Source organism: Peromyscus eremicus, chromosome 12 (genome assembly GCF_949786415.1).
Source record: "Peromyscus eremicus chromosome 12, PerEre_H2_v1, whole genome shotgun sequence".
Taxonomy (NCBI): Eukaryota; Metazoa; Chordata; class Mammalia; order Rodentia; family Cricetidae; genus Peromyscus; species Peromyscus eremicus.
In genome coordinates, this window is record NC_081428.1 from 767,975 (window position 1) to 792,375 (window position 24,401).

At 47.2% G+C, this 24,401-nt stretch overlaps 1 protein-coding gene across 1 annotated transcript in view; it reads left to right on the top strand.

Moving 5' to 3' along the window:
• Nucleotides 1–18,274: 18,274 nt before the first annotated feature.
• Nucleotides 18,275–24,401, top strand: part of Fam3b (FAM3 metabolism regulating signaling molecule B) — a 39,159-nt gene continuing 33,032 nt past the window's right edge. The window contains exon 1 of the mRNA XM_059277519.1: nt 18,275–18,375. Within this exon, the coding sequence (XP_059133502.1) occupies nt 18,324–18,375 (52 nt within the window). The 5' untranslated portion in view covers nt 18,275–18,323. The remainder of the gene's footprint in view (nt 18,376–24,401) is intronic.

Genomic DNA, 24,401 nt, shown 5'->3' on the forward strand with positions numbered 1-24,401 from the left:
AGGTGCAGCCATCCTGTCACCCTCAGATTGCATCAGTCTCCTTCCCTTTACCCACTCCACACCTCCTCTTTGGGATCTGAACCCTGTTGGAGCTGGACTCCAGCAACACGGCCATCTTAAGATGGTAAACTCCTAAGACATACACTCTTTAACCTTAGTAAAGATGGCTGTCAGTCATGTGCTTGCCTTCATCTTGATGATGTCATCAGCCAAGACAGAGAAGGACCACATGGTTACTATTTAAAAACATCTATTTTCCTAAACAAGAGATGAATTTAAGTTACACATACAGTATATTCTAAACAAGAGCTGAATCACAATTATATAGTATGTATTTGCATTAAGACCTGCCCCTTGGGGACCCAACCAATAAGTGGGCAATACCCTGGCCTGCCCAGCATCCTGACAACATCATCCTGTATAAAGTGCCCTTTAAGAGAAAATCCCTCTCCCTTCTCTTTCTCTCTATTTCCACAAACTCGTGTCTGCACCTGCACACACTCTCTCTCTCTCTCTCTCTCTCTCTCTCTCTCTCTCTCTCTCTCTCTCTCTCCTCTCTTTCCCTCTCCTTTCCTCTCTTCTTTTCTCTCTTCCCACGAGGTTGCTCTTCCCCTCCTCTCTTCCTCTCTTCCCTCTTCTCTTTCTCTTCTCTTCTTCTCTTCTCAGTCCCCACCTGTTTTCTCTCTCCCCCCTCTCCCTTTCCCTTCCCTTAATAAAACTTTGCACATGAGTTGTGTGGTGTATCTTTCCCAGTGGCTCCGACCCACTGTGACTGCCGCCTGCTGTGTCAGCAAGGCATGTCTCTTTCTCACCCACTGTGGGGCCCCTTGGCTCCAACCCACCAAGTTCTCTCTCCCACTGTTTTTAAAAAAGTATGTTGTATCAAATTAAGATTACCTATGTGTAGAGTTTTAATTATAAGCCTTTCATCCAGGAAAGATCCAGAACCAGAGGAGCAGAGTTGAGAGCACACCAACTCCACCTCACCCTGCAAAGATGGAAGACTCTGAACTTGGAATTAGGTGCTCCCCTGTCATATACATACCCTTCGAGCAGGGAGCAAAAAGGGTTTTCAGATCAAGAGCTATTTCATATGGGCCCACAAAGAGGAGGCTCATTCTTAGCAACAGGGTTACCTGGGCAACTGCCACAGTACCACACAAAGAGGCTCAGATACCAGCATCCAGGTAGACTGCCTCCACTGCTCTTACTTTGAGAAAACAGTGCTAAGATGCTGAATTTTCCCAATGGGGACACACTCTTTTTTTTTTTCTTTTTTTCTTTTTTTTTTTGGTTTTTCGAGACAGGGTTTCTCTGTGTAGCTTTGCGCCTTTCCTGGAACTCACTTGGTAGTCCAGGCTGGCCTCGAACTCACAGAGATCCGCCTGCTTCTGCCTCCCAAGTGCTGGGATTAAAGGCGTGTGCCACCACCGCCCGGCGGGGACACACTCTTACAGCAAGGCCCCTTGGAGCTTCCAGCTCTGTCTGGCTTCCCTGTGACTAGGAGCCATGGAGAGCCCTTGGGCCCAGCAGGAGGAGCAGACCCTTGTAGTTGGATTTTTTTTGTGGGGGGGGGGAATGCAAACCAGCTCCCCAATAGACACAGAGACTTGTTGTTAATTATGAATACTTGGCCTTACCTAAGGCTTGTCCCTCTAGCTCTTTTAACTTAATTTAACCTGTTTCTATTCATCTATATTTTGCCTTGGAGCCTTTTACCTTTCTTTCATTCTGTATGTCCTACTTTCCTGCTTCCTCTGTGTCTGGCTGGATGGCCCCTGCATCTCCCTGGTGTCTCACTGGTGTTTCCCTGTCATCTCTTTTCTTTCTTCCCCAAGCCTAAATTCCTCCTCCTACTTACTTTCCCTGCCCAGAAGTCCCACCTATACCCCCTCCCTCAGTATTGGCCATTCAGATTTTTATTAGACCAGTGAGGTGCCTTAGGCAGACAAGGTAACATGGCAACACATCTTTACATAATTAAACAAATGCAACACAGCTTTGCATAGTTAAACAAATATTCTGCAATATATCCCATTCCTAGAAACCAGACAGGATCTCTTGGGACTGCTTCAGAGTGTGGAAAGCCTGTGACCCAGCAAGAGGCACCATGAAATCTCTGTGTTTGGTAAGGAGAAGGAAGAATGGGGAGGTCAGCTTTTCCTTAAACATTGGCCTTGTCAAGCTGACCTGCTGGCCTGGGCATCAGGAATCATCTCTTGAAAGCTTTGAGATGCTAGTGAGGTCCAATATTCAGGACATGCATGTGACTTCTAAATTGTATCCCCAGCTCCAGTCCCTCTGTGAAAGATTTACTGAGCCCCTACTGTGTGAGAGTATTCATAACCAACCTTCTGGGTTTATTGGAAAGGCTGATGCAAAACCTAGCTCTTATTCCAAAGGGAACAGAAGAGAGTTTCTCCTAAGCTAAATGTGAGTGACCATGGTCCAGGAAAATGGACCAGGAGTATCTTAGATGATGTGTTCCACTGTGAAGTGCTTATAGGGATTTTTATAGTCACTGAGCACAGTCATGAACTTTGACAATGGCAGCTTATAGCAAGGTGGAGGGGATCTCTGCTACAGGTCTGAAGACTTTCTTAGTTTTTGCATAGGTAGACACTAGTGGTCCTATGAGTTAATTCATTCCAAAAAGTTTTGCCCTACAGTCACAAGACTGTTAGGTCAGACATGATACTTTTCAGGGGGCTAAAGGTGATCCAAGATAATTTTGCCTTTCAATCTGCAATAGTTCCACTGTCCATGATAGTGAAAATTTTATCAGTCAGTCATCTGTAAGATCATCAACACAGATGGAGCTCCGCCCCCCCATCTTCAGGTCATGTGATGAAGCCTGCTCACCCTTTGGCTTTCATAGTGACAGCCACTGAAGTTAACCTGAGGTTAGCCACTCAGCTACTGTGTCAGTGTTCTGTCTTCTGTGTTTGCCTGCAGGGACATGAAATGGCCTCTCTGGATTTTCAGCTTCCCTTTGCTTTGGAGCCAGTTATTCTCTGACAGATGCTGGAATCCTCTGCTTTAAGAGCACTGGTTCCGAATGGAAACCAGGATATGTGTTATGTTGGGGACAAGGTTTTATTAAAAAAAAAAAAGAAAGGAAGGAAGGAAGGAAGAAAAGAAGGAAGGAAGGAAGGGAAGGAGGGGGGAGGAAGAAAGAAAGAAAGAAAGAAAGAAAGAAAGAAAGAAAGAAAGAAAGGAAGAAAGAAAGAAAAGAACAAGAAAAAAATTAAAAAGAAAGAAAAAATAAAATAAAATAAAAAGAGAGAAAAAAAAAAAAAACACTGGTTCCACTTCAGGGAATGAGACCTTTTCTGATTCTAGCATTAAAATAAGCCAGTTATGAACTTCAAGCTGGTTTGCTGTGGTTGTCCTCTGGTGGTACCAGCACAAATAGCACCCCTCCCCTTTTGTATCATCTACAGACAAACACTGAAGTTCAGTGGGACTAGTGAACCCTCTCAGGGTTCAAAGGAGACGCTACAATAAGTGAGGGAAAAACTAATGGTGAAGGGATGAATCTGCTCACACTGTAATCCTTCTGTGCATGTCTCTTTATTCTTCTCTCCTGTGTTGCAAAGCTTTTTTCAGTTTATATACACACACAAAAGTTTATATACACACAAAAAAGGCAGTTCTCTGGTAACCGCAAAATTACAAAGCCAGTATTTTTTTCTTCAGGGACAAGAAGCAGATGGGAATTGTCCCAACTGATATCGTCAGCATGTTCATGGTCCCGGGGAGGTGTGGCTAGAAGGGTGCCTGGGCGATGCTAAAGGCAGAAAGGTGATTTAATCGGCTTCTCCATTCTAGGGAGTTCCTGCATCACGCTATATTCCTAGGTGTGTTTAATTAAACTAGGGTTAGTGATAAGTAAATGTGTATCAACCTACAACTCTCACCTAAGCGGTTAGAATGAGGGGGATTAATAGCTTTTAGGGTAGAGCTGGGGGGTCGGCTGAGGTTAGCACATTCCCAAGTCAGCTGCGGGAAACTCAAGGGTACTCACTCTCAGTAATCAGAAGGTACCGGAATCAAACAGGCTTGGACGTCCCTGCTGTGGGATGGTCTGTTTGTCAAGTGTGTTGCTGATTGGTCAATAAATAAATCACTGATTGGCCAGTGGTCAGGCAGGAAGTATAGGCGGGACAAGGAGGAGAATAAAGCTGGGAAGTGGAAGGCTGAGTCAGAGAGACACTGTCAGCCGCCATGATGACAAGCAGCATGTGAAGATGCCGGTAAGCCACGAGTCACGTGGCATGGTATAGATTTATAGAAATGGATTAATTTAAGATATAAGAACAGTTAGCAAGAAGCCTGCCACGGCCATACAGTTTGTAAGCAATATAAGTCTCTGTGTTTACTTGGTCGGGTCTGAGTGGCTGTGGGACTGGCAGGTGAGAGAGATTTGTTCTGACTGTGGGCCAGGCAGGAAAACTCTAGCTCCACATCCCTTTATCTCTGAAGGTCCCTAATGTGATCTATTTGAAAGACTCCTTTCCTGACCAAGTGTCCTGCCAAACGGGAGATAATTGCAGGGAGCTGGCTTCTAACATTTGTCTCAGAGAACGGAGCGAAGATTAGGCTGTGGGAACGGAGACTATTGACTATGTGACTAAATTCTCTCACCGGAGGTTTCACGGAAGTGGCGAGGGGGGGAGGGGTCCAGCACGTGGGAGAAATTGTGCCCAGTAGTCTATACATTGATGGATCTTTTTTGGGAGAGTCCCACTCAAAGAGCAGAGAGTTTATTATGGTTTCACCCAAGAAATCTACAGCGGAAACAGCCAAATCATTCACAAGGCAATAATGCCAGTTTGCTTTGTATTCTTGATTTAAGTCCTCCATCAGAACCCTTGACTCTGGTGGGTTGGTCTTTTTCAATGACAGTTGAATCCCTACTGCCTAGTCCTGGTGCTTGCAATAGCTCATGACAATAGCTCCTGACATCTAGTCCCTGTGTCACCCAGGCCACCATGGTCAGTCCTAATTCCCAGGCTATCAGTAACAATCTTGGCTACCCCTCTGTCATACCAGGAGCTATCACTGTCCTCTCCTGTACCACTCGTGCATATTTCAAATCAGTCCTGCAGTGACATTCATCTGTATGGGGAGAGTTCCTGAGTCAGGCAATGGTAACCCATGACTTTGGGCCATGGTCCTTTGGATGAGAATGCACAGATCTGCACACAGATCCATGCTTGCTGTGTGCCACACAGAGCTCTGGGTTTTAGTGAATAGGTGCTACTTATGAGGGACACACTGTTTAGGTTGAGCATACTGGGCATTATGTGATTATATAACCTGTGCCTGGTTGTTATACTCTGCTCTAAGAATTTCATGCCAATGGGGTTCATTTCCCTTCAGCTAGTCTACAATGTACTGCATTTAGTGACTTTAGTTTTTGAGAAATTAGTTCCAGTTGTCAGTCTATGCTATGGTCATGGGGAAGAGTCAAGGCCTGGACAGGAGGATCCAGTGCTGGGTTGGGGCTTCAAGGAGACCTTACTTAAACACCCTGCTCTATGGTGAGAGATAGGAGAGCTGTATGCAGAACTCAATCCTGGCACCAGAGGGCCACCTCCAGGACACGACAGGGCCACCACGGAAGGGCAAGATCATATAGAGGGGCCTAGTGAAGGCAAGGTTTCTTTTACAGAATTATCTAGAGGTCTAAGGAAATCTCATTGCAGGGAGGGACAGGTGTCAGCTTCCTGGCAGAATCACCCTCCACACCTGGGAGCATCCTTGTCTCCCTCTAGTGGCCCCATCTCATCTTTCCAGTATAGAGGTATTTCTTAACAACATGATCTTAAGCCATGAAGCTTAAGAAAACTTCCAACAGATCAGATCTTTAGAGCTGAGGAGGCTTCTGTGTGCAGCCTTCAAGGGACCCATGGCTTCTGTAATTGAGCTGATCTCCTTAGGCAAGAGCTTGCGCAGTATCCTTCAAGGCTCTACAGACGGATAGGGGAGGACTGAAGCTGGTGTGCTGGGTGGGTCATAGTTCTGTTTTGCTGTTGGAGTGTTGAGGATAGACTGTTGGATACTTTGGATTAGTAAGATGATATTTGGTGTGATTTGGTGCTCTGTATCTCCTGGCAGAATGTTCTTTGGGTGACAATGTAAGTGTGGGGAACCATACAGGGTACCTCTTAGGGGTTGAAAATAACCCAATGTCCCATTTAATCCCATTTTCAGTATAAAGTGTATGGGGGGAATTACTGAGTTTGAAGCAACAGAGGAAACTGAGACTCAGAGATTGTGATGGCCACTGTCGTGTGTGAGCTGGGAAGTGGTGACATTTTACACACAGCAAAGATTTTCTTTGGGGCAGTGGCCCAGTTCCTGTGTGTTGGGGGGCTGCAGCTAGCTGGGAAGGAACAGTTCATGAGGATCAGCACAGCAGACAGATTCCATGAGGTGAGATGTTCACACCAGAACATTGTCCCAGATTGACAGGCTCCTCCACCCATGGACAGGCACATTAGTTATTTTTCTATTGCTGTAATAAAGTATCATGATCAATGTAACTTACAGAAGAAAGGGTTTATTTGAGCTTACAATTCCAGAGGGATGACAGCACATCACCATCATGAAAGGGAAAGCATGACAGCTGGAAGGCATGGCAGCTCTAGCTGGAAGATGAGAGCCGAGGCTCACATCTTAAACCACAAACATGAAGCAGAGAGAATGAATTCAAAATGGTTACAAGTCTTTAAACTCTCAAGTCCTGTCCTCAGTGACATACGTCCTCCAACAAGGCCATATCTTTTAAGCCTACACAAACAGTACAACCAACTGGGGACTGAGTATTCAAATGCCAGAGACCATGAGGGACATACTCTCATTTCAAACCACAACAAATCAGGCAGACTTGTATTATTTTTTTCCAAATTATTATAAGAAAAACTTCAGATTTAGGGTTCAAGAGAGACACTGAAGCCGATCATCTTTTTGGATAAGGCATTTGTTAGAGTAGATATGAATGCCACAGAAAGACAGCATGGCAGGGGCTCTGAGGAGAGTTCAGGCCTGTGGTGGTATTGTGTTCCCCAAAATATTGTGTACTCTAATCTGGGGTCAGAGAATAGAACAGCCACAATATTAAACATAGAGGTTAGACAATGGTAGCACACGCCTTTAATCCTAGCATTCCAGAGGCAGAGATCCGTGAGTTTAAAGCCACACTGGAAACAGCCAGGCATGGCAGCAAGAGCCTTTAATCCCAGGAAGTAATGGCAGAAAGCAGATAGGTATATAAGGAGTGAAAATCAGGAACTAGAGCTGGTTAAGCTTTTAGACTTTTAGAGCAGTTCAGCTGAGATTAATTCTGGATGAGGACTCAGAGGATCACAGTCTGAGGAAACAGGATCAGCTGAAGAACTGGCAAGGTGAGGTGAGGTGAGGCTGTGGCTTGCTCTGCTTCTCTGATCTTCCAGCATTTGCCCCAATACCTGGCTTCAGGTTTGTTTTTATTAATAAGACCTTTTAAGATTCATGCTACACAGGCCTATGAAGCAAAGTGTGATGACTCTCAGCAAACTGCACAGCAAGAGTGATATGGGTAGGCTCCTATTGCCACTTTGTAGTCAGTCCCAGGGCTGAGGATGATGTGTAGATAATCCAAGAAATCCACGGAGTCTGCTTAAAGGGCAAAGGAATTTATTAGGGGAGAAAAACTCACTGTACAGAACAGAATTGTCATAGGTTCTGGAAAGCTGTTCCAGCCTCCTGAGTCAGTCCCGCATCCAAACCCACAAGGGAGAGAAGAGAGCCTGCCTATGTGCATCTCAGGTCTTAAGGGTACTGATAGGCCACACCCCAGGGGCATGTACTTGAAGGTCATAGGCAGATAGAGCAGTTACCTGCTGCATCTCTAGGGGTAGTGCTTCAAGGTCATAGACAGAACAGCTATCCACTACATGTACTTTCAGTCTTTCTTGGGTAGCAGTCTTTCCATCTCCTGCACAGAGGTGACACTGAGTGGGCAACCTCAGGCTGGATGAGCATCTCTCCAGGACTAAGCTTTGTAAGTGGTATGTGATCTCAGCCCCCTGATCAGCACATGTCTCCAAGGAGCCAGGGCCAGCAGGAGGGAGATGGCTATGGCTGACAGAGCTAGCCTTGGACCAGGCAGTGTAGGTAGGGAACTCCCTATCCTGGCTCCTTATCATCTCATCAACTCATGGATCAAGGCATATCATCCACAGAAAGATAGAGCAGTTCTTGGCTCAGAGGTGAAGTCATAATCACATGTAATATTTTGGTTGAGGCTGGACTACACATAGGAAGACATGGTTCACATGGTCCCATCATCCATGGAGACATCAAAGCCATCTAGTGTTTGTGAGTACCTCTATGAAACACATGATGAACTATCTAACTGAGATGTGTTTATGAACTCATCCCTCTATGGGGGATTTTGTTAGGGGTTAATATTCACGAGAATGTTGAGAATATCAGTGCTGAGTACAGGTCCTCACTGTAAATGCTCACTAGTGTTCACTTTCCCTTTAAGTGGAATAAACTCTTGGAAAGATAACTCTTTGATGAACAGCAGACAGATCCTTTTTCTGTAAAAGCTGCTTCTTAGAGGGAAGATGCCCCTTTTGGAAGCAGTCCACAACGTCATCATGTCAGCTTGGTTGCACTGAATAACTCACAGATACCTTAAGGAAACTGCACTCCAGTTACCAAGAGCTTTGTAGCCTCTGTTGCTGAGGCCCCAGCTTGTATCCCAGAAGACCTTCCTTCAGTCATGAGCACTGCAGAAAAGACAACCTTTGGTGAACTCTAGATGGCACTGCTTCCCCTGCAGCTACTCTAACTCAAGTCAGGAGGAGCACCTCCCCAGTGACTCAACAGAAACTTTGTCATTAGTGCAATGCAAAATCTGATTGGCCCTTACTGGGGGTCATGTTTGGTCTTCATGAAAGGCCAGCAATTGATGGGACTTGGAGCAGTGCAGTGATGAGTAGGTATTTCAAACTGAGAAGGGTGTCCCTCAGCTCCTTTCTAGCTATGTAAGCAGCTTGCCTGGCACTAATTTTATGTCAGGCAGGAAACCCTTTCTTGTGTACTGCATACCTGCAACATTAGGCCCAATAAAAGCCTTCTTCAGAATGCTCTCTTTGTCCACGTGAGGTCTTCATTAAGACACCTAGGCTGCTTGTATGACTAGCTAACAAGACACTGCGGCTTCCTGTGGTGATATTTTGTGTATGCTCTAACAAATAAAGTTTGCCTGAAGTTCAGAGGGCAGAGCCAGATAGTAGTCAGCCATAGAGGCCAGGCAGTGCTGGCACAAACCTTTAATCCCAGCACTTTGGATCTCATCATGCCCTTGATCTAAGTACATAGGAGCCACACAAGCCTTTAATCCCAGCACTAGGGAGGTTGACAGGAAGTGATATGGCTAAGCAGAGATAGGAATATAAGGCGGGAAGAGACAGGAGCTCAGTCCTTTCAGCTGAGGAGTTAGTGAGTTGAGAGGTGGCTGTGGCTTGTTCCTTTGTCTCTCTGATCTTTCCGCATTTACCATGATATCTGGCTCCAGGTTTTTATTAAGACCAATTAGGATTCGTGCTACAGCTTCCTGCCCAGCAGAGGCCTTTATGGCAAGGGAATGACCAAAGAGTCCCAAAGTCACCAAGACCTGAGGGTCTGTCACCTTAAGTTCCAAGATGAAGAGGTAGCTAAGTATTCTAGAGTCACCTTGAGCTGAGGGCCCCAAACCTGGAGCTCTGAGTTGTGCTTTTTAAGTTTACTTTGTTTTATCTATCATGTTCCTGAGTAAGTACAGGGACAGAAGTTTCAAAAATGTCTTATAGCTTCATAAAGAGACCTCTGGCTTCTTTATGGCATAAAAGGAAGACTTTCAAGTAGATAAGGCTATCTCCCTAAAAATGGGAAAGGTAGTATGTTCAGGACTTTCCTGGGGAAGCTTAGAAGCATTACTCCTGGGAGAAGGCATAAATGATTCATAAGAAATTCTCCATCAATCCAATATCCCCAAATTGTATGAATACTAAGTCTCCCAAGAATGCAAAGGTGGAGATGAGAATCAAAGGTGGCACGGTGACCTTCATGTGGCTCAGCTTTGCTGTATCCTTGTCAAACAGCTATGCTGGCCTTATTATGACTTTGCTGTTCCCATCAGATACGGCTCTGCCAAGTGTTTGCCCTGAGCTTGACTTCAGGGTATGCTTTATGGGACCATGCTTCCAGTAGTGACTCTGCAATCCCAGAGCAAGTGTCCTTGCTCCATCACACAGGGAGGTGAGATGCAAAGATTTAGACCCAAGTGTTCAGTGACAAAGCCCTTCCATGCACCTGCTCATTGGAATGTCACATTTTCAAAGACTATAAGTATAACTCTGCCCCAGGTTCTCTCTATGCCCAAACAGCAGCCTCAGCCTAGAACTTGTCAGGAACAAACCCTTGAGTCCTGTGGCAGATCCCTGACAGGCCTGAGGCAGTGAGTGGGGTTGACACACCCTCTCTAAGAGTTGCCACATACTGGGGGGTTGAGAACTAGGGGCCAGAGTGCTGTCAAGTGTTTTCTCTGCTCAGTGAAGGCAGCTCCCTCCCCCCAGACCCTAGTCCTATGGCTACTGAAACCGTTGTTTTCTTCAGGGAGAATCATTGAGGAAGAAAGAGGGACTCCTGCTGTATTCTGAATGTCCTGTGGGTGCTCAGTCCCTGGGTGAGTCTCACGATGTAGTGAGAGTACCATCTTGAAAATGGCTGTAGGATCAGTCTTCAGAGCAGACAAAGTAAAACCCAAGAGAAGTGACATAACCTAGAGTCACCGAGGAAGAACTGTTTTGCTGCTGGGAGCAATGGTACACACCTTTAATCCCAGCACTTGGGAGGCAGAGGCAGGTAGGTCTCTGAGTTTGAGGCTAGCCTGGTTTACAGAGTGAGTTCAGGACAGCCAGAACTACACAGAAAAACCCACCTGGAAAAATAAAAAAAACAGAAAAAAAAATGGATTTTCTTGCTTAGATTGGTGTGTGATCATGTCTGTAAGAGATCATGTCCTCCCCCTCCTCTTCTTTCTTTTAGGTTTTTGAGACAGGGTTTCTCTGTGTAGCTCTGGAACTCTCTCTGTAGACCAGGCTGGCCTCCAACTCTGAGATCTGCCTGCCTCTGCCTCTGCTGCTGCCTCTGCCTCTGCCTCCCAAGTGCTGGGTTAAAGCTATGCACCATTACTGCTAGTGAGAAATTTTCTTGATTAATGATTGATGTAATGCCCAGCCCACCTTGGGCAGCACCATCTTTAGGCAAGTGAGCTCAGGCTGAATAGGAAAGTCAGCTAAACATGAGCCAGGAAACAGCATTCCTGCTTGGTTTCTGCTTTGGTTTCCTGCTTGTGTTCCTGTCTTGACTTCCTTCAGTGGTAGACTCTGATAACATATAAGCCAAATAAATCCTTTTCTCTCCAAGTTGTTTTGGTCACGGCACTCTAAAGAGATACTGGTTCCCCTCCCTTAGGACATCAGACAGTGAGACAATGGACTCCAAGAAACTGGATTTTCTCCAGAAATCCCACACTGGAAGAAGGAAAAAGCCAAAGCCTCGTGTCAGCTGAGAGGTGGGGGGAGGGTGATAAATTTCATAGAGTTCTGATAACTTGTCAGACTACCTGGCATGGATGTGTGGAGTTGAGACAAGGATGGGTCAGTGGTCGGTAGGACCACAAAGATCTTGATCAGGACCTTTGGGCAAGCTGAGCAAGCCATGAAGAGAGAGCCATTAAGCAAGCAGCCTTCCTTTATTGCCTCTGCTTCAGCTCCTGCTTCCAGGCTCTTCCTGCTTTGTGTTCCTGCCCTCCTTCCCTCAGTGACTATGATCAGGACCTGCAAGCCAAATAAACCCTTTCCTCTCAAGTTGCTTTATGTCACGGCATCTATTATATCAATAGACACTAAACTAGGGCAAGTATAATCCCTGCTGCTGGGATGCTGCCCTAAAAATCACCAAAAAAAAAAAAAATGAACTTGGAAGGTCCCCATGTTCCAACACCCAGATGTGACTAGTTCTCCACTAATGCAGCTCACTCTGCCCCTGGGAACAGACGTGAGGATGTAAGTATGTTCTGTGAGTCAAAAGCCTATTGTGATTTAACTTCTGGCCACTTCTACAGGTTCCCAGAAACACAGGCCTTTCTGTGAGCCCACACACCCATTTTTATTTTAATCTCCTCAATGTGTAGGGTAGCAACTAGACTTGACACAGCTGATACTGTCAGACTGGAGACATCACCAAGCTGGCTGAGTATATGCCAGTTGGTTTACCAGAAAAGTCAATTCACAAGTTGATCAGATGTGAGGAGTGTGTACCTTTTACCCATGGAAGCCAGAAAAAGAGTGCTGGATCCCCTGGAGCTGGAGTTACAGTTATGAGCTGCCTGATGTGGGAGCTGAGAGCTGGAAGAACAGAAAGCATTTTCTCTCCAGTCCCTAGTTTTTATTCCTATTATTAATGGGAAGGGAGTTTTCTCCTGTCTTGTGTTGCTGCAAACATGGACTTAATTGAATTTCATATATTCTGAAATGTCGTGCCTCACTACTTGCTAATTTTCCTCTTTAATTCCTTTGACACCAAGGAATTTATATAAGTTTTTGAGCCTGTCAAGAAGAAATGCCCTCTTATTCTGATTTTGATCATGGCTGCAGTGTGTCCAGCAATTGGAACCAAGGTCTCCTTCTTGGTGTAGCAGAGGCTGGCTGGCATGGTCTGTGGTCTGGGTGCTTGGATGGATATTTCTTTCCTTCAGGACAGCCTATCTATCATCTCTCCCTATCTCTCCTGGAGTCTGCTTCATTGTCTGCCTTGATAGATGGCCTTCTGCCCTTACACAGCAGGCTGGAACAAGAGTCTTTCTGACCTCTTCATGCCCTGCTCTGAATTGGTTATTAATTTCTTCTGCTTCCTCAACAACTCAAAGCTTTCCACTCTTACACAGCTTGTTCTGATAATCTGTCTTTTGAATTCTGGAATTGGCTTTCCTTTTGCCTCAGTTTGATACCATCCCTGGCTGTGCACTCTGACACAAGCACTTGTGTTAGCAGCCTCAGTCCACAGGAGAAGACCCCAATTCAAGCATCACAGGCTGACCTGACTCCACTTCTCTCACTGAACACCTGTCACCTTCCTGTCTTCAGGTACCCTGGAGTCTAGTGCTATGCACAGGGTTGGGAGTGACTATCCTGTCATCACCAGAAAGCCAGGGTCTGGGCAACTGGAATGAATGAGACTGTCCTGGCCCAGCTACTGCTAAATTGCCCCACCTGTATCATAAGAGGTGTCCAGCCTGACGTGGATGCAATGCAGGGGGTGTAGAGGGAAGTCATTAGGCTACCACTCCCATCTAGCCAGAACCAGTTCTAGTCATGCTGGGAAATGACATGCACCAGTGACAGATGGTGGAGAACAAAAGCCCCAGACACCACCCAGCACCATTGCAATGTCCGATCTATGTTTAGATTGTTTGTGTAGCATTGGGGACCTGTTCAGGGGATAAGATAGCTCTACCCTTGCTTTTCACTGCCCTTTCCCACAAGGCTTCAGCCCACTCAGCATGCAGCATCCATGACTCAGAGGCTACATCAGCTCACTGCCTTTGTGGATACTTTTCTAGGTGGGTAGCCCCAGTGGGCACTTGTTATATGAAAACTATCAGTTAAAACCCCTGGTGACTTGTGGAGCATCTGCTTATTTTATTTACAAGATTTTGTGTGTGTTGTTGTTCTAAGCATCATTTTTAAGAGCAGAGAGTTGTGCGATGGGGTCACTGGCCAGAACAAGCCAGTCCTTTTTTGGAAGAGAATGAATTCAGCTAAAAAGAATGGTGCCCTGGCTATAGGATCACTGCAGCACTCCTCCTATCCTTACCAGGGAAATCCAGAGTCACTCTCTGAAAGCAGGTAAGTTGGCACTAAATCAACTGTCAGAGGAAGGAGAAGGAAAAAGAGGTGGTTCCTTTGGTTATTGTTAAAAAGAACCGGATTCTTAGCCTGTTTGCTAACTCCTTTAGCCACACCACAAATATTTGTGGAGTGCACTGAGACTCAAGCCTGGACTGGGTCCTGGGGATTCTAGGCCAAAGACCCAAACCTCAGGGAACTTGAGACCAGCAAGAAGGGGACAGTGAATGTCTGACATGGTATGTGGTGCTTTGGAGGAGTGTAAGGCAGAAAATGGGAGAGTTCTGAGGGGTAAGGTATGAGCTGAGACCAATACTCCAGGCCCACCATCCCACTAACATTGCTGTAGCCTGTCTCCACGGTGTTCCCACAGTCTGCTCTGTAGCTTCCCCTTGAAGGCTACCGTAGATGGAACTCCAGTGCTGTTATCTGCTGTGGGATGGTCTGTATGTCAAATGTGTTGCTGATTGGTCAGCAAATAAATCACTGATTGGCCAGTGGCCAGGCAGGAAGTATAGGCGGTACTAACAGAGAGGAGAATTGAGAGAACAGGAAGCTGGGTGAGGGAGACACTGCCAGCCGCCACCATGACAAGCCGCATGTGAAGATCCCGGTAAGCCACGAGCCATGTGGCAAGGTATAGATTTATAGAAATGGATTAATTTAAGCTGTAAGAACAGTTAGCAAGAAGCCTGCCACGGCCATACAGTTTGTAACCAATATAAGTCTCTGTGTTTATTTGGTTGGGTCTGAGTGGCTGTGGGACTGGCGGGTGTCAGAGATTTGTCCTGACTGTGGGCCAGTCAGGAAAACTCTAGCTACAAATGGCGCCCAACGTGTTGGCAAGAGTTTCCACCTAAAACCTGAGTAAAAAGATTCTAAAACGAAGCTAAAAACAGCTCCTAGTTGTCTCTTTCAAGCTAGCAGCAGCCTGCATGTTTGAGCTACTGTGGTGGGTTCCTGGCGTGCATGCTCGACCTGCAGTATGGCGGGAATGAGGCCTCTGCAAGTGGCACATTAAGCTGTGTGGTGGATTTAGCCTTTGCTAGTACAAAAAAAAAAAAAGAGGTTTCTGGGCTACACACTGCTTTGATAGAAGCATAGACCCACTATTTCTGAGAGTTGATGGCTCCCAGAGCTGGCAGAAAACGTACCACCACCATGTTGGAAAGCTGAAGTGGGCGGAGCCAGCAGCCATAGCACCAGTGCCCTTTGTTTCAGGCTTAGAAGGCTGCAGTTTAAAGCAATAGGCTCAAGCTAATATAAAAAGATAAGCCACGTAAAGATGGCTACCACACAGAGAATCTGGATTATGATCTCTTTGATATTTGTAACTGAAGAAAAACATTTGATTGCAAAAGCTGCTGAGTTATGCCAAAATGTATATTTTAAAGGTACCTTAACTTCAAAATTTGGATGTAAAGATATGTTGCTTTGGAAAGGAGACTCTGCTTTTGTTTCCACAGAAAGCCAGAGGCTATGGATTTGTTCCAGATTAAGATACATCAGGTTTGACCAGCCAAGACCCCCTGAAAGGTCTCCGATGACACCATGGCCCAGATGATCCAACATCCAGAATGGTTTGAAGGCAACTGGCTCAGACAATACAGCCTCATGGACTATTCCATAATCCTAAAATTTTCTTTGTGTCCCCATAAGATACAGCGCCCCCTTCCAGCAGGAAGTAGTAAGAGAAGCTACGCCCAAATTCCCAAATATACCAAGCTGACTTTGGAGATGTGTAAAGGTTAAAACCTTCCTTTTTAAGAAAAGGGGAAGTGCTGTGGGATGGTCTGTATGTCAAATGTGTTGCTGATTGGTCAGTAAATAAATCACTGATTGGCCAGTGGCCAGGCAGGAAGTATAGGCGGGACTAACAGAGAGGAGAATTGAGAGAACAGGAAGCTGGGTGAGGGAGACACTGCCAGCCGCCACCATGACAAGCCGCATGTGAAGATCCCGGTAAGCCACGAGCCATGTGGCAAGGTATAGATTTATAGAAATGGATTAATTTAAGCTGTAAGAACAGTTAGCAAGAAGCCTGCCATGGCCATACAGTTTGTAACCAATAAAAGTCTCTGTGTTTATTTGGTTGGGTCTGAGTGGCTGTGGAACTGGCGGGTGTCAGAGATTTGTCCTGACTGTGGGCCAGTCAGGAAAACTCTAGCTACAGTTATCTCCAGAAAACAAGGTGGCAGGTAGTCACTAGGCCTGGCCTCTGTCTCCGCCTGCCCTGTGTCAGGAGACACCCCACCTGAATTCTATGAGCTGTGGCCAGTCTATTACTTCCTTGTTTCACTCAATCCTACACCGCTGGCATGGAAGTCAGTTGCAAGGTTCAGAGGGCAGGATACACTAAGCAGGGGCTGTCTCTGTGACCAACCACAGCTAGCTCATTGCCCTAGTTCCCTGTGAGGACAATCACTAAGGTGTCCTCTTAATCAGGCTTCCCTGCCCTGCCTCAGCCTCTCCAGCCATGCCCAACTTAGGTCTCCACAAACCTCCCCCCTGGCCGCCCTGCTGCCTGGGCTACCAGGCTCAGCTCCCGTGAACCAAACCCCCAAAGAGTCCTCCAGTCTAGACAGCACATGCCTTTCTGGGGTCCTTTCCCCTCACATATGACATGCACCCATCAAATGCAGGTGGAGAACAGACAGTCAAGGGAACAGCAACAGAGGCCTCCCGTGCACAAAACACATGAATCCCCAGGGGTCTAGCTAAAGTGGCTCTTAGGGCAGGGTGCTGGAGGACGGCCTGCTGTTCTGGAGTGCCCTGCAGAGTTGATCTCAGGCCTCTCCCCTTGCCTGTTGTAGACTCAGGGCGGCCCTTCCCTTTTCACTCCTATTGATAACCTCAGGAGTGCTCAGTCTGGGGTATTTGCAACCTGGACGATGTTTTTATAAGAGATAACAAAGCAGTGGCCCTGGCCATCAAGTGAACAGAGATCAGATTGCTGCTTGGCAGTCTCCTCGGCAAAGGATGACCCATTAATGTTCAGGGTGTCAACACCCGTCATGCTAACTGAGCAGGGCCTCAGTCTGCCCATACTCTAGAGTCACCCTGAGTTGAGTTCTCACACAATGAATAGTACTCTCCTGGGCTAAGCCTGGATCCTGCACTTTGGCCTCATCCTGAAGTCCCACAGGCAGACCCAGCTAAGATCAGCAGCCTGTATCAGCATGGACTCTGAGACAGAAGTCATGGGCCAGGGGTCTGGGAGATGGATCAGTAAAGTCCTTGTTGTACAACCATGAGGGCCTGAATTAGGATCCCCAGAACCTATTAAAAGCCACTTGTGTGAAATCAGTGCTGGGGGTAGGGGGACAAGCAGATACCAGAGGCTTGCTGGACAGCAATGGTAAGCTCTGGGTTCAGTGAGAGACCTCGTTTCAAAAAATAAGATGAAGAACAATAGAGGAAAAAAAATGGATGTCAGCCTCTGGCCTCCACATGTACACTCAAACACACACATCAGTAAGAGTCCGAGGGCCGGTGTCAGAGAACTTTTAATCTTTTCCACAATCTTGCAGTTCAGTTTTGCTAACAGTGTGAAACAGCCTACAGGCCCAGTGTTCTGCTCAGGTAGAGGCATGCATCCTGGTTCTGCCCGTGTCCTTAGTATGTGGGACACAGAGATGGCTGAGAATCCAATCTGTATCTTTCCTACCGTATCTGCATCACTGATGGCCCTAGGTACTTCAGAAAAAATTTTAGACACCATTACAATAGCCCAGGCTGGCCCCGAACTCACGATGTAGCAGATGACCTTGAACTCCTAATCCTCTAGCTTCCAGCTTCTGCTGGGATGAGGAATTCATTCCAAGTAGACTAGATCTCTGGGTGGTGAGAGGACAGGATGCTAGGTGCATTTCCCTGAAACATAAGCATATGGAAATTAATTTAAAAGTACTTCAGCCTAGACTCCTAAATATGAGGGGCCCCAGGACATCAGAAGAGGCATGGAGCCTGGCTTGAACAAAGCATTTAGAAGTGGACAGTGAATTTCCTGAGTACTGAATGGGCCTTCCAGGCCCTAGAAGACCATTGCATTGCACCCAAAGTCGGGGGGACGGGGGGGGGGGGCTTTCTTATGGCTTTTCCTACCATAGGGCTGCTTCCCTGTGGGGTTCCCTAACGGGTGAAGTCTCGCAGGCCTGAGTAACCTGTCTGAGAGCCTGGCTGCCACCTGGATATGTCCCTGCAAGTTGCAGCATCCCTCACCACGGGATCCCCACAGTGCAGGCCCCCAAATCCTCAGGGGCTCCAGGTGAAAGAGACTGCGCATGTTGCAGAGCATGGGGGAAGGACAGGGGGCGCTGTGGGGCAACAGGAACACAGGGCGGAGCTCAGCGGAGCCGCTGGCCTGGGCACATGGCAGGGGTGCGGCTGCCCCGGACCAGTAGAGGCTGGAGCCACCGACATGGTGAGTGAGGGCCGAGGGTCCCAGGGGAGGACTGTATCAAGTGTCCCTGGGCACTGCTGGACCCAGCTAGGGCTTTTCTCACGCAGGGAATGCTTATGAGGGGAGTCAGACTCTCCCGCCGGTTCTCACCGCGTGGGTCCCCATACCGCTCATTACCCCTTGGCGTCCCAAACTCGGGTAAGGTGGGTGCTGAGGCCTTGGTTCTTGTCTGTGCTCATGTTGGAAACCCAAGGGCGGACTAGGATCTTACCTGGGACACCAGGGAAGGCCACCTCCCAGGAGGGAATTCCAGAACCTTCCACTTAGCAGGAGTGAGCACCTCCAGGCAGTATCCAAGTGCCTTTCCTAGAAAGCACTGGGTGGCAGGTGAGGTTCTCATTCGAGGTCACTGGGGTGGCTGTTTGGGAAGAGCGACAGCAGAGGGGCAACCCTCTGACCTAAGAATAAAGTGGGGTTACAGCGACTGGGGACAGTTACAGGTGGGCTGTAACATCTGGGACTGGGGTGGCTGCAGCTGACATTACTGAGGTAATGGAGGGCAGGGCCTCTCTCATAATCCAGAGATGTGTTTGGTCACAGCCTCTGTAACTACTGACATGAAGTCTTCTGGGATTTGACTGTAGGCAGGGTTGGCTGAGCACCACTCTCTACAGGGAGAAAAGTTATGAAATAGACCTGAAGGTGCCAGACTTGATGATTAGGTTCTGGAGTGTGTAATGTTGGGTAATAGCCTCAGGTCCTGAAGAACTGAGTCAGGCTGTACTGGGTATGGACCCTAGCCATAAAGAATTGCTTGGCTCCAGCCTGAAACAATATGCCAGTGTATCAAAAACAGCCCACCAGGCTGGAGAGATGGCTCAGCTGTTAAAGGCTAGGCTCACAACCAAAAACAGCCCACCCTGCTTCCAGCTAAACCACACACACACACACACACACACACACACACACACACACACACACACACACAAGCTATAACTTCCTGGTAGCTACCTAGCTATATATACACGTGCCCCCCAGCCTCTCTAAATGAGCTCAACCTTCATCTAAAGGAAAGACTAGGACCCCTCATTGATCCAATAAAGTAGCCTCAGCCTATTGAGATTGAGTCTGTCTGCCTGTCTCCTTTGCATTTCTTATGTGTAGAGGTTCCCAGAGCCCTATGCTAACTAGCCAACTAGATTACTTGTGTGTCAGACTCCGTCATGGTGCGGCTTAGGAATCCTGTACACTTCCAGAAGCATCTTCTGTCTCCTGAGTCCCTTTTGTTTTCTGTCTATAAGAATTACCTTTGAGAAATGTTTTCTGTTGGAATTTTCCAGGCCAAGTGTGTGGGTCACTTTCCTGTTTCTGTGATCAAATGCCATGACTCAAACTAACTTGGGTTCCAGAGGGTGAGTCCAGAATGGCAGGAAAAGGATGGCAATCCTGTAGGAGCAGGAAGCTTGCTGATGGCATTTTTATTCACACATATGAAATAGAGAGCAAGAAGTGGATCGTGGCTATAAACCCTCAAAGTGCATCCCCTCCTCCATCTCCCAATGAGTTCTTCAAGCAAGGCATTGTCTCCTAAAGGTTCCAGAGTCTCCCCAAATAGTACCTGTGCTGGGTCATCTGAGAGGAAGGAGCCTCAGCTGAGAAAATGCCTCCATAGGATTCCTTTAGGCTAGCCTGTAGGGCATTTTCTTAATTAGCGATTGATATGGGAGGGCCCTGCCCAGTACGGGCAGGGCCACCCCTGGGCAGGTGTAAGAAGACAAGCTGAACAAGCCATAAGGAGAAAAAAAAAAAAGCCAGTAAGCAGCACTCCTTCATGGCCTCTGCATCAGCTCTTGCTTCCAGGTTCCTACCCTGATTCCCTGTCCTGTTTTCCCTCAGAGATGGATTTATAACCTGTAAGGTGAAATAAACTCTTTCCTCTTCAAGTTACTTTTAGTCATGCTGTTATGGAAACCCTAGCTAATACAGTGCCCCCAACTGGTGACCAAGTATTCAAACACACGAATGAGCCTATAGGGGCATCTCTCATTTTAACCACCACAATGTCATGCAGTTTGTCTCATATGATCCTTGTGATGGTGAATGCCCATTTTCAGTTTTAATGGAGGGGGGAACGCCTAGGAGATTAGTAAACCACACCTCTGCATATTTCTCCAGAAGTTTCCAGAAACAATTAGGTCATGAGGGCTCTGAACTAATCCGTGCCAACCATTGATGGATTTAGAATAATGGACCTTCGGGAGAAGTGGGACTGGGGAAGGTGGGGCCCAGATGGAGCAACTAGGTCCGTGGGAAGTGTGCCTTAAGGATGGTAAATCTTGTCATTGGCTTCTTCTGGTTTCTTTCTCTGGCTTGTGGCTGCTAGGAGGTGACTAGCTTTACTCCCCCATAACATCCCTAGTGGTATACTGTCTCTGTTTCATCACAGACCCCAACAAAAATCAGCAGCTTGGACTGAAATCCCTGACACTGTGGCCCAGGAGAAATCTTTCATGTCTTGTCCCTCTCAAGTGCTTGTCATGGTGACGACATCTCTGACTTAATCCCTAACATTTTTATAAATCTACACTGAAATTCAGTTTTCTGACAGTGAGAGACAAACTGACCAACTGAAGTTAGAGACTGTGCGTGGGGTATCTCTTCTGCACCCAGGATTGTTTCAGGTTTCCTCTCTCAATCCACACTGCCCCCTCTGACGTGGTCCTCAGTAACCAGAATCTAGATTAGGTGCTCAGAAGCTCACTTAAGGTCAACCACTTGCTCACTGAAGGCATCTAGGTCCAGTTCATCCAACTTTGCACTTACCCTTCTTGATTTCAGATCCCAAAGCCCACAAGAGTTTCTTTATAAAGAGTAACCTAGGATTGGGGAGATGGCTCAGTGGGTCACAGTACTTGCCTCACAAGTGTAATGACCTGAATTTGGGTCCCAGGCAGAGACAGGATAATCTCCAGAAGTTTGAGGCTTGTTAGCCTGGCTTATATTACTGCAAAGAACCCCTGACCCGAGATGGAAAGCAAGAACCAATATATAAAGATTGTCCTCTGACATCTGTACATGCACCATGGTATACGTATGCCTGTGTTTGTACACACACACACACACACACACACACACCTTAAATTTTTTTTAAATTTTAATAAGAGCCACATTAAAAATTTTTTTTTAATTTTAATAAGCACCAGCATCAGAGGAAATGAACCCAGGTGCTGACTTTGGGTGTTTTCTGTGCCTCACACACCCTGCATTCCAGCAGTAAAGGCTCCCAGCTCACAGGAAGTGGATAAGGAAGAGTGGAGAGAACAATAATGGCAATTACTCAGCATCTCAAGCAGGGTCAATAGAAGCTTATGGAACTTTCCTTGTCTATTGAGGACCTACTGATGAGCCTGACTTTGATTTATCTTCAGGGGGAACACATGGGATGTGTCACAGGGCCCTGGGACACTCCTGTAAGGGACCAAGAATTTGAAGACTCAGCTTCCTGCGAGGTTCAGTGCACTTCAGCTGCCTAAATGGCAAACAGGAGGAGTAACCAGGTACTAGTGCTCCAGGGAGCACAGTACCTATCTATGTAGGAGATCCTGTGCTCCACAGCACTGGTATATGGTGCTCATGTGGTCAGAGCCTCCTGCATTCTCTAAGTTGATGTGCTGCTCAGCTTTCTCCTAGAGTACAACTTTTGATTTGTGTTTCCAAGTTCATGACTGTGGGGGTGCCTCCCTCACCACAGACTAGCCACCACACACACAGACACCTTCCATGCCCAGTTTGTATCCTGATGCAGTTCAACTTGAATTCACCTTCCTCTTGCCCCATCACCCTGGCTATGGAATGTGATGACACAGAGATCCATAACTGTTTGGAACTGTCAGATATAAATGTCCCCAGTCACAGTGCAAGACCTGATACAGCCCAAACATTGGGACTCTACCTCACACTTTTTATTAGTTACTTTTCGTTGCTGTGATAAAACACTATGACCAAGATAGCTCATGGAAGGAAGGGTTTATCTGGGCTGGTTCAAGAGGGTTAGAGTCCAGGATGGCAGAGCAGAGGCAGCAGGCAGCAGGCATGGTGGCTGGAGCAGAAGCTGAGAGCTCCCTTCTTGAGCTGCAAGCACAAAGCAGAGAACGCAAACTGGAAAGGGCACTCTCAAAGCCAGCCACCAAGGACATACTTCCTCTAGCAAGGCTATACCTCCTAAGCCTCTGCAAACAGCACCACCAACCAGGAACTAAGTATTCAAATGCCAGAGACTAAGAGGGGACATTTCTCTTAAACCATCACATGCCATGTCTCTGACTCTGGGGTTGAAGCAGTGTCTGGTGCTAAGAAACATTTAACTCACTGGCTAGAACTAGACAAATACTTCTGCCTTTTTCTGGGCTTCTCTGCCTAGGTTGTGCCCCTCTCCATGACACCAGAAATTAATGTACTCTCCTCCAGTTTGGAAGAGTTCCATAGAGTCAGCCCTTCCACCATGCTGCATATTCCTGGAATACAAATCCAAGGACATGGAGAGCCTTTTGTTTTTCTCCAACTCAACCAAGTTTCTGACTGCCTCAAAGCCTTAGAGGACAAAGAAATCTTACACAGGTAATAATAGGCCTAAGTACTGTGCTTGTCAGCTATTCATCACTGTAATAAAACACTGAGTAATCAACCATTAAGTTGAGGAAAGACTCAATTTTGGATCATGTACCCCTTGGTGGCAGAGAAAAGAAAGGGAGGAGGAGGAAGGCAAGAGAGAGGAAAGAGAAGAGAGAAGGAACACAATGAAACACAAGAGTGTGAGAGATGGTTTTTCCTAGGCACAGCTTTAACTCTGAAAGTTGACAATTTCTGAAGATCAGTAATACAGGCTTAGCTGTTGTCAAGGATGAGGGTGCTGGAGAGATGGCTACGTAGGTAAGGGCACTGGGTGCTCTCACAGATGACACTGGTTAGTTCCCAGAACCCACCTGGCAGCTCACAACCATCTAGAACTCCAGTTCCAGCGGATTCAGTGCCGTCTTCTGCCCTCTGAGGGCTGATACATGTCCCAGGGGATCTTCTCTCTTATCTCATTTCCCCAAAGTAATCATCCCATCAGTAATGGAGAAGGTAAGGGGTAGGCACCGTGCTGGGCCACACCAACAGCAAGCCGGCAGTGTGACTACTTTGGATACAATATAGAGCCTTGAAATTCAAAGCAGGGGGCTTCACTCTAGAGCTCTGTGTTCACAAGGCTTGAGCCAGTCTATATTTTGCAGCCATTTCATGTTGTGAAATATTAAATTAAGGTCAGGGATGGTATTGTTAAGGAGCATCTTGTCTTCCCTAAGCTGTAAACCCTGCTGTGCTCCCTCTGATTACATTAGCTCTGGCCTCTGGTCATTTGTGGCTCCAGGTGAGCAGGGCAAGGGGTGCCTCCTGCTTGTCAGGTGACCCTGGAGCTCCAGGGTGCTGCCAGCTGTGCAGCACCACCCACACCTGCCAGCCTGCCAGCTGCCCCTTGAACCTGCCTGGTCCACGGGTCCTCCCATTTGCTGGGAACTGGCCCGCCCTTGTCTGCCTGCCCTAAGGGCGGTCCCATCTACAAGCAACCCAGTCAGGTAGGCCAGCCTCCCCAGGTCCCTGGGAATTGCAGCCAAGAGCTAGGTAGGAGGAGAGCAGTCCGTGGAAGATGCGTCCAGTTGCTGCAGGTGAGTGCCAGTGCAGCTAGACTTGCTTCTGCCTAAGGGGGAAGGGGCAGCACCCCTTCCCCTTCCTGACTGTCAAGCTGAGGCAGAAGGGTGAAGGTTCTGGCTAGGGCCACCTCTTGTGAGACCTGGGATCCTGGTGGGAACAAGAATCCAGAGGGGCACAGTGTGGGAGCTGAGATTTCTGAGAAGCCTCCCACTCCCTCTATCTCTTCTTATTACCCAGCAGGGAGGGGTTCTGTGTACTCTCCTACCTACTGAGTAGACATCAGGTGAGGGCAGGCAGGGGTGACCAAAGTGGCTTAGTCCCTGGGGACCAGCCTACCTGAGTGGGAGGCCCTAGAG